The sequence below is a fragment of the Eschrichtius robustus genome, chromosome 3 (assembly GCF_028021215.1).
Source record: "Eschrichtius robustus isolate mEscRob2 chromosome 3, mEscRob2.pri, whole genome shotgun sequence".
Classification (NCBI taxonomy): Eukaryota; Metazoa; Chordata; class Mammalia; order Artiodactyla; family Eschrichtiidae; genus Eschrichtius; species Eschrichtius robustus.
In genome coordinates, this window is record NC_090826.1 from 53,315,538 (window position 1) to 53,327,622 (window position 12,085).

Consider the following 12,085-nt stretch of genomic DNA (forward strand, 5'->3'; position numbering starts at 1 on the left):
TTGATGGATGTGGTCAGCAAACTATGACCCCTGGGTCACAGTTGGCCCACCATCTGTTTTTATATGGTCTGCAAGCTAAAAATGGTTTTCACATTTTTAAAAGGTTGAAAAAAATCAAAAGAATGTTTCATGAAAATTATATGAAATTCAGATTTCAGTGTCCATAAATAAAATTTTATTGGAACATTCATTTGTTTAGGTGTTGTCTATGGCTGCTTTCACACCATAAGGGTAGAGTTGAGTAGTGGCACCAGAGCCTGTATGGCCTGTAAAGCTCCAGATATTTACCATGTGGCCTGTTACCAAAAAAGTTTGATGACGCCAATGTAGACCAATTGAGTTTTGATCATATATATCCCATATCTTTACCTCTATAGCAGAAATTAATCATCCCACAATTTAATCTGTGGAAATTGTATTCATTCAGCCATCCACTTACCAAACATTGATTGGGGGCTTGGTAGGAGTCAGGCTTTGGCCTGGATTCTATGAGAGAAATAAATACCAAGACTGACTCAGGACTGGCTATAGGGTGAGGCAGAAGCAGAGGAGGGAAAGAAATGCCTCCTCCAGTATCTCTTACTATGTTTTCTCTCCTCACTCAAGAGACTAAGCTAGTGATTTACATAAGGAGTATAAACTATTTAAAGCATCCATGAAACTATGACACTGTCATACATTGTTTTTATTGGAAATCAGTGAACAACGTAGCAAGAAATACGTATGTTGCCAAAAGATCTAGAGTCAAATTAGGTTTACGATTTACTAGCCTTCTGATACGGCCTTTTAAAATTGTTGCTGAGGTTGTGTCATTGTTACACGAGAGGCCATTCGATTAATAAATTCCATGTGGTCAGGAGCGGCACCTACGTGAAAACCACCCAGTGCCAGTGTCTGGGCTGAGCACCTCAGGCACGTTGTTCCTTTAATTCCTCAGACAGCCTCCTGGATAATGATTATGTGCATTTTTCTGATGGCGAATGAGCCTCAGCTGCACCCACTATTAATTTCCTTCTTGGGAACTCACATCCACTTCTGTACCACCCCGAAACTTGTGCCCTTCGGTCCCGAAGACAATGATTATCGCTGAATCAGAGCAGAGCCCTCACAGGCTCACCTAGGGCCTGTGTTCTTTTGTTTTCTACCAAGTGTCGGCAAACTTCTTCTGTAAGGAGTCAAGGAGTAAATATAAGGCTTGCGGGCCACGTGGTCTCTCTGTTGCAGCTACTCAACTCTGCTGTTAGCAGCCGTAGACTAGATGTAAATGAATTAGCAGGGCTGTGTTCCAGTAAAACTTTATTTATAGACATTAAAATTTAAATTTCATATAATTTTCACATGTGTTGAAATGTTATTTTTCCTTGGAGTTTTGTTTTTCAACCTTCATTCTTGGTCCTCAGGCCATAGTGTACTGGCCTCAACTTGTACAGAGGTCTGTGGATCTCAGCTTGGCCCCTGTGCATTAGCTGCAGCTGACCAGCAGATGGGGCCCTTTATTATCAGACCTTTACCAAATTATATCACGGTGTAAGAATCAGTACTCATGATGATCAAGACTAGTTATCAAAAAAGATGACGTTCTCTAGAAACTATTATTTGTATAAGAGTCTCTTGAAACTAACATTTTGAATGTTTGGATTTTTCAATGGGCTAGGTTTGACTGAAGATGTATATGTGTTAATATTTTTTTTCCCCCAGTTTTTAGAAAAACCCAGTCTCAAACAATGATTTTTAAAAGTAAAACAGCAATAACTCTTTTCACAAGCCTTTTCAGTTATGGACCCAGCAATTAATTCTACAGTGTTGTGTTTATAACACTTTTTGTTTTTTTTTACTATGTATATATTTGGGGATCATTTTTAGGTGATTGTTATTTTCAGTTGTGTCATACTTTATTGATTAGATCCTTTATACATTTTAATTCATATGATATGCTCTAATTGAAAGTACTTAAGCACTATTTCTTAATTAGTATTTTATAACTGTAGCTCAGAATTTATACCAGTCTTTATTCTCATTATAACGTGTACCTATATGTACTTAATCATTTAATCAACTTAAATTTTTCCATACCAGTTTTCATGGTATATTTTAAGATTTAAAAAATTTCAAGTATAACTAAAATGGTTGATCGTGTGGGTTGGTGGTAGCTACTGTTTTAATCTCAAAAGTGTCATAGGAACGTCATGTTTCATCCCCGGGTGAATGGGCAGTAGTGACCCAGCTTTTCACTTCATGGTGCTTGGGAGGAAAAGAGTGAAATGATAAACACATGTAAACGCTGCACTCCCCGAGCAGTGGAGTGTGCGAGCTGAGCTGCATCTCCTACTTGCCAGTCATTCTTGCGTTCAATCCTTCTCCAGGTGGTTTCCATGCTCCTATGTCAGTGGACCCTGCCACGTGTCCCATTGTTCCTGGCCAGGAAATGATTATAGAAATATCCAAGGGGCGTTCAGGGCTTGGTCTCAGCATTGTGGGAGGAAAAGACACACCCTTGGTAAGTTTCTAGAAGTGAACTATATCCACTGGCACAGAGTTAGATGCTGAGCCTTATTATGGCCTTGGGTCACTTCTGTGGAAGACTTGGCTTTTTCATAGTACGTAAGTATATGAACTATTGTTATTATGATCATTATCATCATTATTATTTAGTGGACTGCTACATAAAAGTGTACATCAGTTACTCCACTCCCAAAATTTAGGCTTGGCTTTATTTTGACCATGTTCACGTCTACTTGTAATTTTTTTTTAATTGGTCTAGAATGTTAATTTTTACTTGGATGATGGATCTTTGATTATTCAGTATTTTGATTGTCACTGATCAACAGTGCCATTAAAATGTAAAACTTCCTGGGTTTTGATTTATAAAAATGTGATTAATCAATGTGCATGCATTACTTGAATAAGTAATACATGCACATTATTCAAAGTTAAACTGACACAGAGGTTATAAAGTGAATGGCAAATCTCCCTCCTATCCTTTTGCCCTAGCGTTGCCCTTCAACCCCACCCCCGATACCAACCAGGGCCTCCCCCTAGAAACAACCACTCTTACTAATGAATATGCTTTTAAATGAACATTTTGGTATTTCTTTTGCTCATTTTATTTGGTAAGAAGTAAATTGTATATGCCAGATTTACAGTTAAAACAAGTATAGTATCAGTAAAATCATTCTTTCCATTTTTGACAGGAATATAATGTTTCTGTGTTAGTACTGCTGGAGGGGGCAGGGAATCCTGTTCTATTTTTCTGTAATGAATATTAGTCCCCTAAGGCACTAGGCAACTCAAGAACAGCATAGGCTGCAGAAACCAGGGTCTTAATGCCTTCTACATGTTTCCTGGTCATGCTCCTTCTCTCTCCTGCTATCCGGACTGATCTAGAGAATCCTATGTTTAGTTTGACCCTACTAGTGAGCCACCTGAACCTGAATGTGCTCAGAGGCTGGTGTTTGTTTATTAAAGGATTTTATTTCCTTCAGCTCAATTAAAGTATTGTTAAAACTTTTCTCCAGGGTTCAGGATAATTTATTTCCTGAATTACTCTCGCTTGGCCTGTGCAGGCAGGAACTGCTGTGTGTAGCTTCCCGTGTGCACTGTGAAGTTTTCATCAGCTTGGGTGGAATTGGGAACACCTGGAATTAGCCAGCTCAGCGGCCAGTTTTAGCTCCCAGCCCTTTCATGGGTCTTTGGCTCCTTAAGGCACCAGAACTTTTCTTCTTTTTTTGTTGTCTGGCTTGGAATCCTCTCTGTTCAGCTCTTGTCATTGAGGAAAGGGGCAAACTCTTCCTTAGAAGCTTCCCTTCAAGTGATTTAGTCTAGGTTATATTTTCAAATTGTGTTTTTAATAATGCCTTCTAATTATATGTGATCTGGCCTTTGAACAGTTCATAGAACCACTTCAGCCATCCAGCAAGCTCCTACTGTACCAGGAGGTAACACGCCACCAGTAGAGGACCAGACCAGTGTTACCCAGACCCACATGCATTCCAGCCCCTTAGACTCTCTCACCTCCCTTCAAACTGCTCTCTTCCTGCGCCACCTACCCGTCCATCAGGATTCTGTACCTCCTCCAGCCCCCGCCCCACGTCTTCCCTTGCTTCTCCAGCCTCCATGATCTCTCCTCAGCTGATCTGAGAGCTGATGGCTGACCATCCCTCTCCTTTAGCTCTCAGCCATACTTCCTCTCTACCATTCCCAGCTGGGGCAGGTTCCTTAACCTCTCAGTCTATTTCCTGATCTATTAAAGGGGACTGTAATACCTTGTAGAGTTACCAAGAGGAACAAAGAGATGACCTTAGCCTGGTGCCTAGTACATGGTAAGCAACTGCACATGACATGTGCCTTCTCCAAGCCTCAGTTTCCACACATACTAAGTAAGCGCAATAATCCCAACTCACTTGGTTGTGGTGAGGATCAGAGACTTTGTAAACAGTAGAAAATTTTATGTATATACATATATATCATTGTTCTACGAAGGCCATCGGGGTAGTTTTCAGAGACTGCTGGTTGACCTTGAACATTAGAGATGTCTGCCTCCCATAGCCTGTTGCCTCGTTTTCCCAAAGAGATGTTCTTGAATAGTAAATAAATTGAATTTGTATAAAGTTCTATTTGAAATGAACCAGAGAAATTACACTTTAAGGAAATTCTTCAGTGAATTCTTTCATAAAGAAAAAGTCACCCTCTGATTTATTTGTTGTAAATATAAGTCTCTTAATAACTGGTTAAAATAAGACAGCACTAGATTTCCCAGAGGGAATTGGAAGACTTTAATCAGCATGTGTGGCCTAGCTGAATGAGTCTGTTGGCTGATTTTTTCTTTTTTTTCCTTTCGTTGTTATCGATTTTGATTATTGCTTTGTGTGGGTTGGTTAGATGTGCCTGTCTGCTCTTGGGTCTTTAATACTGTGTACATTTGTGCTGCTGGCCACCAGCTTGAGGGCTTCCACTGCTTGACATCACCTTCTGCATCCTGGATGAGAGGTTGTTTGAGAAATACTGTGCTCTGCTTCTCTTGCTACCATGAAGCAGCCAAAAAACATTCTTTAAGAGCATCTTGAGGTTCATAATATATGGTTCTGCCTTTTGAGACTGCAAATCCCATTGTCCTTGGAAGGATAAGCACCACTTAAAAATGAGAAATGAGACACAGCTTTTATTTCCTAACCTCAGGTACCTCATCAAAAGCTGTAAGTTAGACTCACAAGTAATATATAGGCATGATATTTTGGTGAGGCTGAACAGAAGGTGGGTGGAAGGTGCTTTAACAAATAAAACCATTGTTTACCACAATGAGGGTCTTTCTTTTTTCCTCCCCCCCCCCCCAACCGCCCGGCTCCAAATTCTGATATGGGACACATAGCCTAATTGACACTCTAGGTTACTTTATCCAATCAGGTCCTGGGAGTGCATCCAGCCAGCAGGAAGTTAGCAAACAAAGACGAGAGCATATTAAAGGAAATCGTGGACAATGTTGAGATCCACTGACAGAAGCACCTTTGCATTTGCTTATTTGCATCCTGATATGCATCCTTATTTCAGCTCTGGTGCTGGCAAAGAGCACATTCTAAGGGCTGGTGACCCTTCTTAAGCACTGGCCCCAAACCCCACCCCACCTCCCCGCGCCCATTTAGGGTTTCTGTGCCCTCTTTGTTGTGTGTCCAACAGATATTTTTTTGCCATCTTTAGAGGAATTAAGCCTCTGGGACTTGGTCTTGACACCACATCAGTTTTATCTGCTATAAATAGTTTCTCTGGATCCAAGACAGATGGTTTCTGAGATCACAGAGGGAGATCTCACTTAGCATCTCATTGTATTTGCGCCCAGTCATCTAAATAGACCTCTTAAAATACCAAGGTAATGCTGAGGGTGACCCCCTTGGGAAGGTTGAGGAGCACACCTGGACCCAATCCTCAATGACAACCTTTTCTTCTGTTGTTTTAACCATATGATGTGTCCCCAGGTCTGCTTTTGGTGAGTGTGGCTCCTCTGGTAGGAAGCATGCATTTGCTCAAAGGCTGCCCTTTGCTTAGTGCTGAGGATACAAAATTGAATGAAATAACCCTGCCCTTAAAGAGCTCACACACTCATTTAAGTTGATTCTACTGCCTTTAATGTTTGTGGTCTATATAGGGGATCAACCAATGAAAAATCCTAACAGGCACTGTTAAAATAGGGAATTTCTCTCGAAAGTGGAAATAAGTAAATCTGTAGTATGAACTTTCTAGATTTAATTAATACAGGCTAGTTTTTATGTGTTTCTTGTAAGCAGGTGTCTTAGTCTGTTCAGGCTGCTGTAACAAAATACCACAGAGTGAGTGGCTTACAAACAACAGAAATTTATTTCTCACAGTTCTGGAGGCTGGAAGTCCAAGATCAGGGTGCCAGCATGGTCGGATGAAGGCCCTCTTCTGGGTTGCAGGTTTCTTGTATCCTTCCATGGTGAAAGGAGCAAGGGAGCTCTGCGGGGCCTCTTTTATAAGGGAACTCATCCCATTCATGAGGGCTTTGCCCTCATGACCTTATCACCTCTCAAAGACCCTGCCTCCTTTGAAGAGGGGCACTAGGATTTCAACAATTGAATTTGAGGGAGGCACGCAGCCAGGAAACCAGATAAGGCACATTACATAAAAGAGATCGTATATTAATTAATATTTTTAAAATTTCCTTCCATCCATCTATCTAGCCATCTTTTCATCCTGTCTCCCTCCTGCCCCCTTTTTGGTCTTGGAGTGGTAATTTGCATGAAATCCAGTGGCTCAGAAGACTTGGCATATTCTGCCAAATGGAAGACCATGGACTCTTACCTCTTATGATGCTTGCATCATATTTCTTACACCTGTCCTGGAATCCCTCAATGCCCCCTTCTCAGAAATGTTTGCTTACTGACTAGAAGTTTTATTTGCAGTGTCCTCAGAAGAAGTAAAGTATAGCTCTCCAATGTCATTTATTGGGGTTATTTTATTATCAGCCTTGGGAATTCTAGAGAAGAGAAAGAAAAACTTAAATATTTTATTTAAGCATATTGGCAGACTTGAACTGTTCTTGGGATTGAGCAAATGAAGTAAAGAAAGAATGAGGAAAGTTGCTCCAGAACCCTCACTCTGCATTTTCCTTTCTCTGAGTACCATTGCAAAGGTCCCAGACTATAGACAGTGTTTCTATTAAACCTAACAGGCAGCATAGCAGAGTAATGATGCTGATTCTGCAGTATCAGAATCCCAGATCTTTAACTGTGATGGGACCTTGGACAAGAGACTTAACCATTCTGCGTTAAATCTGCTTCTTACTTTGTAAAACAGTGGTGATGACCAAATCTAACTCTTAAGGTTGGCATGGAGATTAATTAAGATAAAGAATATTAAGGACTTTTCCCAGTGCCTGTCTACACTGAGTTCAGTTATTATTAATTATTGTTAAACATTCGTCTTAAAGTAGATCCTTTGCTCCCTTCATCTGTGTGTCTTTAGTATGTTTCCTGCACATTGAGAAACATGACTCTGTTTCTAGATAATTAGCCATTTGTTTTTCAGCATCAAACTTTTAAAAAGTGATTCAGGTACTGTTCTTAATACATAATTAATAAACATCATCTCGTTTAACCTTAACAACAATCCTATAGGAGAAGTAGTAGCATTATCCCCATTTTAGAGGTGAGGAAACCGAGACACAGGTAAGCGAGGTAACTTCTCCAAGGACACAATACTAGCAGTTGGTCCAGTTGGAGTTTAATTAGACAGTCTGACTCAAAAGCAGCACTGTTTGGGCCCCTTTTCTAGCACTACCACTCTGTGTCGTCAACCTTCACCTGGGAAAGGGAGTTATCCATCTCACCCACCAGACCCTAAGCTCCTTGAGAAGAGACCTGTTTATACTGTATCTTTCGTACCCCATATAGAGCCTTGCACACTTAAAAATATGACTCTAACCAGCCTCATTGTACTCACTCTGAATTCCAGCCATGCCAGCCTTTTTCAGTTCCTTTAATGAGTCTTGTTCCCACCTGATGCAAAGCTTTTGCACATGCTGTTAGATCTGTCTGGAGTGCTTCTCTGACCGGTTTTAGCTATAGCTAGAGTATTCTGTTCATTTCTGGGCATAATTATGTGGTTGACAAGAACGTTGTTGGAACCACGTTATCTCAGGAAGAATTGAACAGACTGGAAAAGGGAAGACCAGGAGGGACAGCAATGACTTTCTGCAAGCTTGTAAGTTTATCTTCTTGTGGATGAAGGATGAGAGCAATTCAGGTGCTCCCAAGGTGCCCAACGAAAAACAGGTTTCACATTATTTTAAGGAAGAACTTCCTAAACATCAGCTGACCAAAGATGGCATGAACTGCCTGGGGATAGTGAGTGCCCCATCTCAGGAAATATTTTGACAAAGGCAGGCAGCCACTCTGCGAGGATATTATTATTATTAGACTTTGTTTTTTAATCAAGGAACAACATTAACATTTATAAATCTCTTTTTCAAAATGATAGTATAAGAAAATTAATTCTCCTCCCACCCCCTTTGCATTCCTGTCTCACAAATTTCTTAAAACTTCAAAGTCCTGAGTTTTTTAAACTAGAGAATAAGGCATAATTATTGTTCTGTTGTTTTGTTTTAGGGAAGCTATTAATTGTTATCACTTTTGGAAAGGAAAGTTCATAAATATAAGTCCTAGTTGCTATACTGGTATTCTTCTGGGTCCGGAGATAAGCTTATCTCTTTGCAAGAGGAATACAGTTAGACTAGGGCAATTGTTTTATCTTTATATTCTTGGTACCATCCTGTTGTAAATGAGGTCAGTGGATTCCCTGGATAGATTGTAAAATTTAGATATTCGTAGTATTAAAAAGGCCTGGGAATGTCACATTCAGAATCTTGTCATTTATCTCCAAGTTGCACACCTGTAATTTTTTCACCACCTGATTTATTACCAGTTTAATTCATTCTTATTAAACAGAAGTTCTCTAGGGCAGGTCCATTAGCAAGAAGCATCAAGATAGAAGGACTCTCCCATTTGGACATTATGTGGCGAAGTTCTTCCATCTAGAAATTGACGTGAAGAATATCTGTCCTTTAGCTATAACCATGTGTCAGGTTCTGAAGTGACCTGATTTAACACTTCATCATGCTGCATACCATTGTTTAGCTGTTACAGCTTCTGACCATTTAACTGTAGGACTGTGGCAACTTAAAGCACTAGATATTTTTTAAAGTAAGCAGAGTAGAAAACTATTTTACACTTGATTAAGTGTTTTATCTTGCTGTTCTCCTTCAAATGAACTTTGCACAGTCTGTTTCATGAGGAGCGTGGTTTGCTTTGGCGCGTAAACCCCCAAAGCCAAGTTCCTTTTATTGTTATTGCTTAAGTCATATATTTTTATACAAAACATCTTATTACCTTAGTTTTATTTTAAATCAAAGCAGAGTTTGCAAAAAGTCTATGAATCACACTGAAAGAATGTTAACAAATAGTACCTCTGAATTTCCAGATTTGGGCATTTCTGATCTTAAAGGATATGACTGTAAGCAAAAATATTATGCAAGCTGAGTAAAATTTAGATAAATAAGTACCAGATGGAACTATAGGGACTTATAAACTATAATGCAAATATTATCCCATTTCCTTAAACCTATATTTCAGTATGAAAAATTATATTCATATTGATAAGTATCAACTTTTTGCTAAATCAGACTTGGCAAAGGAACTCCATTTTAAGTAAATATAAAACAGTTTCTTTTCTGAGCTTGAAGAGAAAGCTTTTCAAGGTCTTAAAATGTGAAACATTTTTATATATTCGGAGCAATTTTTTTTTTTTTTTGGCCGCGTGGCTGCACACGGGCTTTCTCTAGTTGCGGCGAGCGGGGGCTACTCTTCGTTGCGGTGTGCGGGCTTCTCATTGTGGTGGCTTCTCTTGTTGTGGAACACGGGCTCTAGGCATACGGGCTTCAGTAATTGTGGCACGTGGGCTCAGTAGTTGTGACCCATGGGCTCTAGAGCACAGGATCAGTAGTTGTGGCGCACGGGCTTAGCTGCTCCGCGGCATGTGGGATCTTCCTGGACCAGGGCTCAAACCCATGTCCCCTGCATTGGCAGGAGGATTCTTAACCACTGCGCCACCAGGGAAGCCCTCAGAGCAATTCTTATATTAGCTGTTTTATTGCTGGGATTTTCATTCCACATTTTAGTTACCTATAAATAATGTGCAAGAATTTGCAATCCCTGAGTTTGAGTTTTAGGATAGCTTACCTAGTCCATTGCTTTGACACACACACACACACACACACACACACACACAGATTGGTATTATTGCTTCCTGTGTAACTGATCATTTAATCCTTACTTTTTAAAAAAAATTAATTTATTTATCTTTGGCTGCGTTGGGTCTTCGTTGCTGCGCACGGGCTTTCCCTAGTTGCAGCGAGCAGGGGCTACTCTTCGTTGGGGTGCGCGGGCTTCTCATTGGGGTGGCTTGTCTTTGTTGAGGAGCACAGGCTCTAGGCGTGTGGGCTTCAGTAGTTGTGGCTCACGGGCTCTAGAGCGCAGGCTCAGTAGTTGTGGCGCATGGGCTTAGTTGCTCCGCGGCATGTGGGATCTTCTCAGACCAGGGCTCGAACCCATGTCCCCTGCATTGGCAGGCGGATTCCTAACCACTGCGCCACCAGGGAAGTCCCTAATCCTTACTTTTACTTTTATGTCAAAAGAGCCTCTATGTCTATTGCTGATTTAATGCTTACTTATGTTATCTATAGTTTATTACATGAGAATATTTCAGTATTCCAAAATTATAGGTACTGAACACTGTGATCCATTTTCCTTCTCTTTGAAGGGTTTGGTAGGTGCAAGTCTTCATACCCTACCCCAAGCATATTAGAATAGATGAATAAATTGAGATTAGGATATATATAGACTCTTTGTTTCTTTTGTAGCAGAGTTTTATGGGGACTAATTGAAGTCTTGACTGTGTTCTGAGATTCTTAGAAAATCTGTGTTGTGAACTCTATTTAAAAGGGAGCAGAATAGAGAATCCAGATTTTAAAAACTGTGATTCCAAGTATGATAGATAAGTTCTTTTGACTCTTGCTGACTTCCCTTCTATAACTATAGCCCCTTCAGGTTTTCTGAACAGAAACAATTATATATTCAATCTATGAAGTTGGCAAGCAAAACTACATCAATTTGATAAATACTATACTTCTTCTTAAGTAATAATGTTATTGTATTCATGGTGGGAAAGCAGTACATTAAATGTACTCCAAATTATAAAATTGTTAAATGAGAAAAAAAATCATCTTAGAACAAAGGAAATAAGATAGTTATTGACTATATTCTGCCTTGGGTCCTGCATGTTCTTATGAAATATTGAAAGTAACCTCTTAACCTTTTGCTTCTTATGAATCGATGAAGGTATGCCAAATACTTTTTGCATCAAAGAAGGGGAAAAAAAGTTCTTGGTCTGAAAGTAGGGAAGATTAGCTACTTTGCAACTTGTCTTGGATCATCTTTGCATTTTACCTTTGTAATTGGTTCAAAAAATATAGATCCACAAAACACATTGAGTATAAGCATAATAACACATGCCACAGCATAAGAAAAATGCATTAATTCTTCCCACCCTGGGTTAATCAACCCACTGCCTCAGTGTACCAAGGATAGCCGAGAGCTGCCTTTGTCCACATGAGTCCTGCCATCTCTATTACAGATAGCATATGTCTGCATTTCTACCTTTTCAGCTTTCACATTAGGTTTCCCAGTTTTGTTGTAGTGAAGTAACACCAGGGAAAAGCAACAGGAGGAAGTACAGTCAGTTCTTCTTATTCATGGTAATTATGTTCTATAAAGTTGCAGCAAACACTGAATTAGTGAATACTAAACCATTGCTTCTAGAGGAAAGACGGGGTTAGATTCCTCCTCCAAACCTCTGGTCACAACATTTTTAACCGATGAGAAATATATAACCTTGTTTTATGTGTGTTTCTGATTAAAGATACTTTATTCAGTACATATTGTTAATTCATTAACATTGAATGGCCAACAGCTCTATAACTCATAATCGAATGAAGGTTGTCTAACACATGTAATTTCTCGGT

The 12,085-nt window shown here is 39.8% G+C and overlaps 1 protein-coding gene across 8 annotated transcripts in view; it reads left to right on the forward strand.

Annotated features, from left to right (window-relative positions):
- Positions 1 to 12,085, forward strand: part of PATJ (PATJ crumbs cell polarity complex component) — a 353,196-nt gene that overhangs the window by 285,781 nt on the left and 55,330 nt on the right. For all 8 annotated transcript variants that reach the window (XM_068540002.1, XM_068540005.1, XM_068540003.1 and 5 more), the window contains exon 34: positions 2,364 to 2,497. In XM_068540002.1, the coding sequence (XP_068396103.1) occupies positions 2,364 to 2,497 (134 nt within the window). The remainder of the gene's footprint in view (positions 1 to 2,363; positions 2,498 to 12,085) is intronic.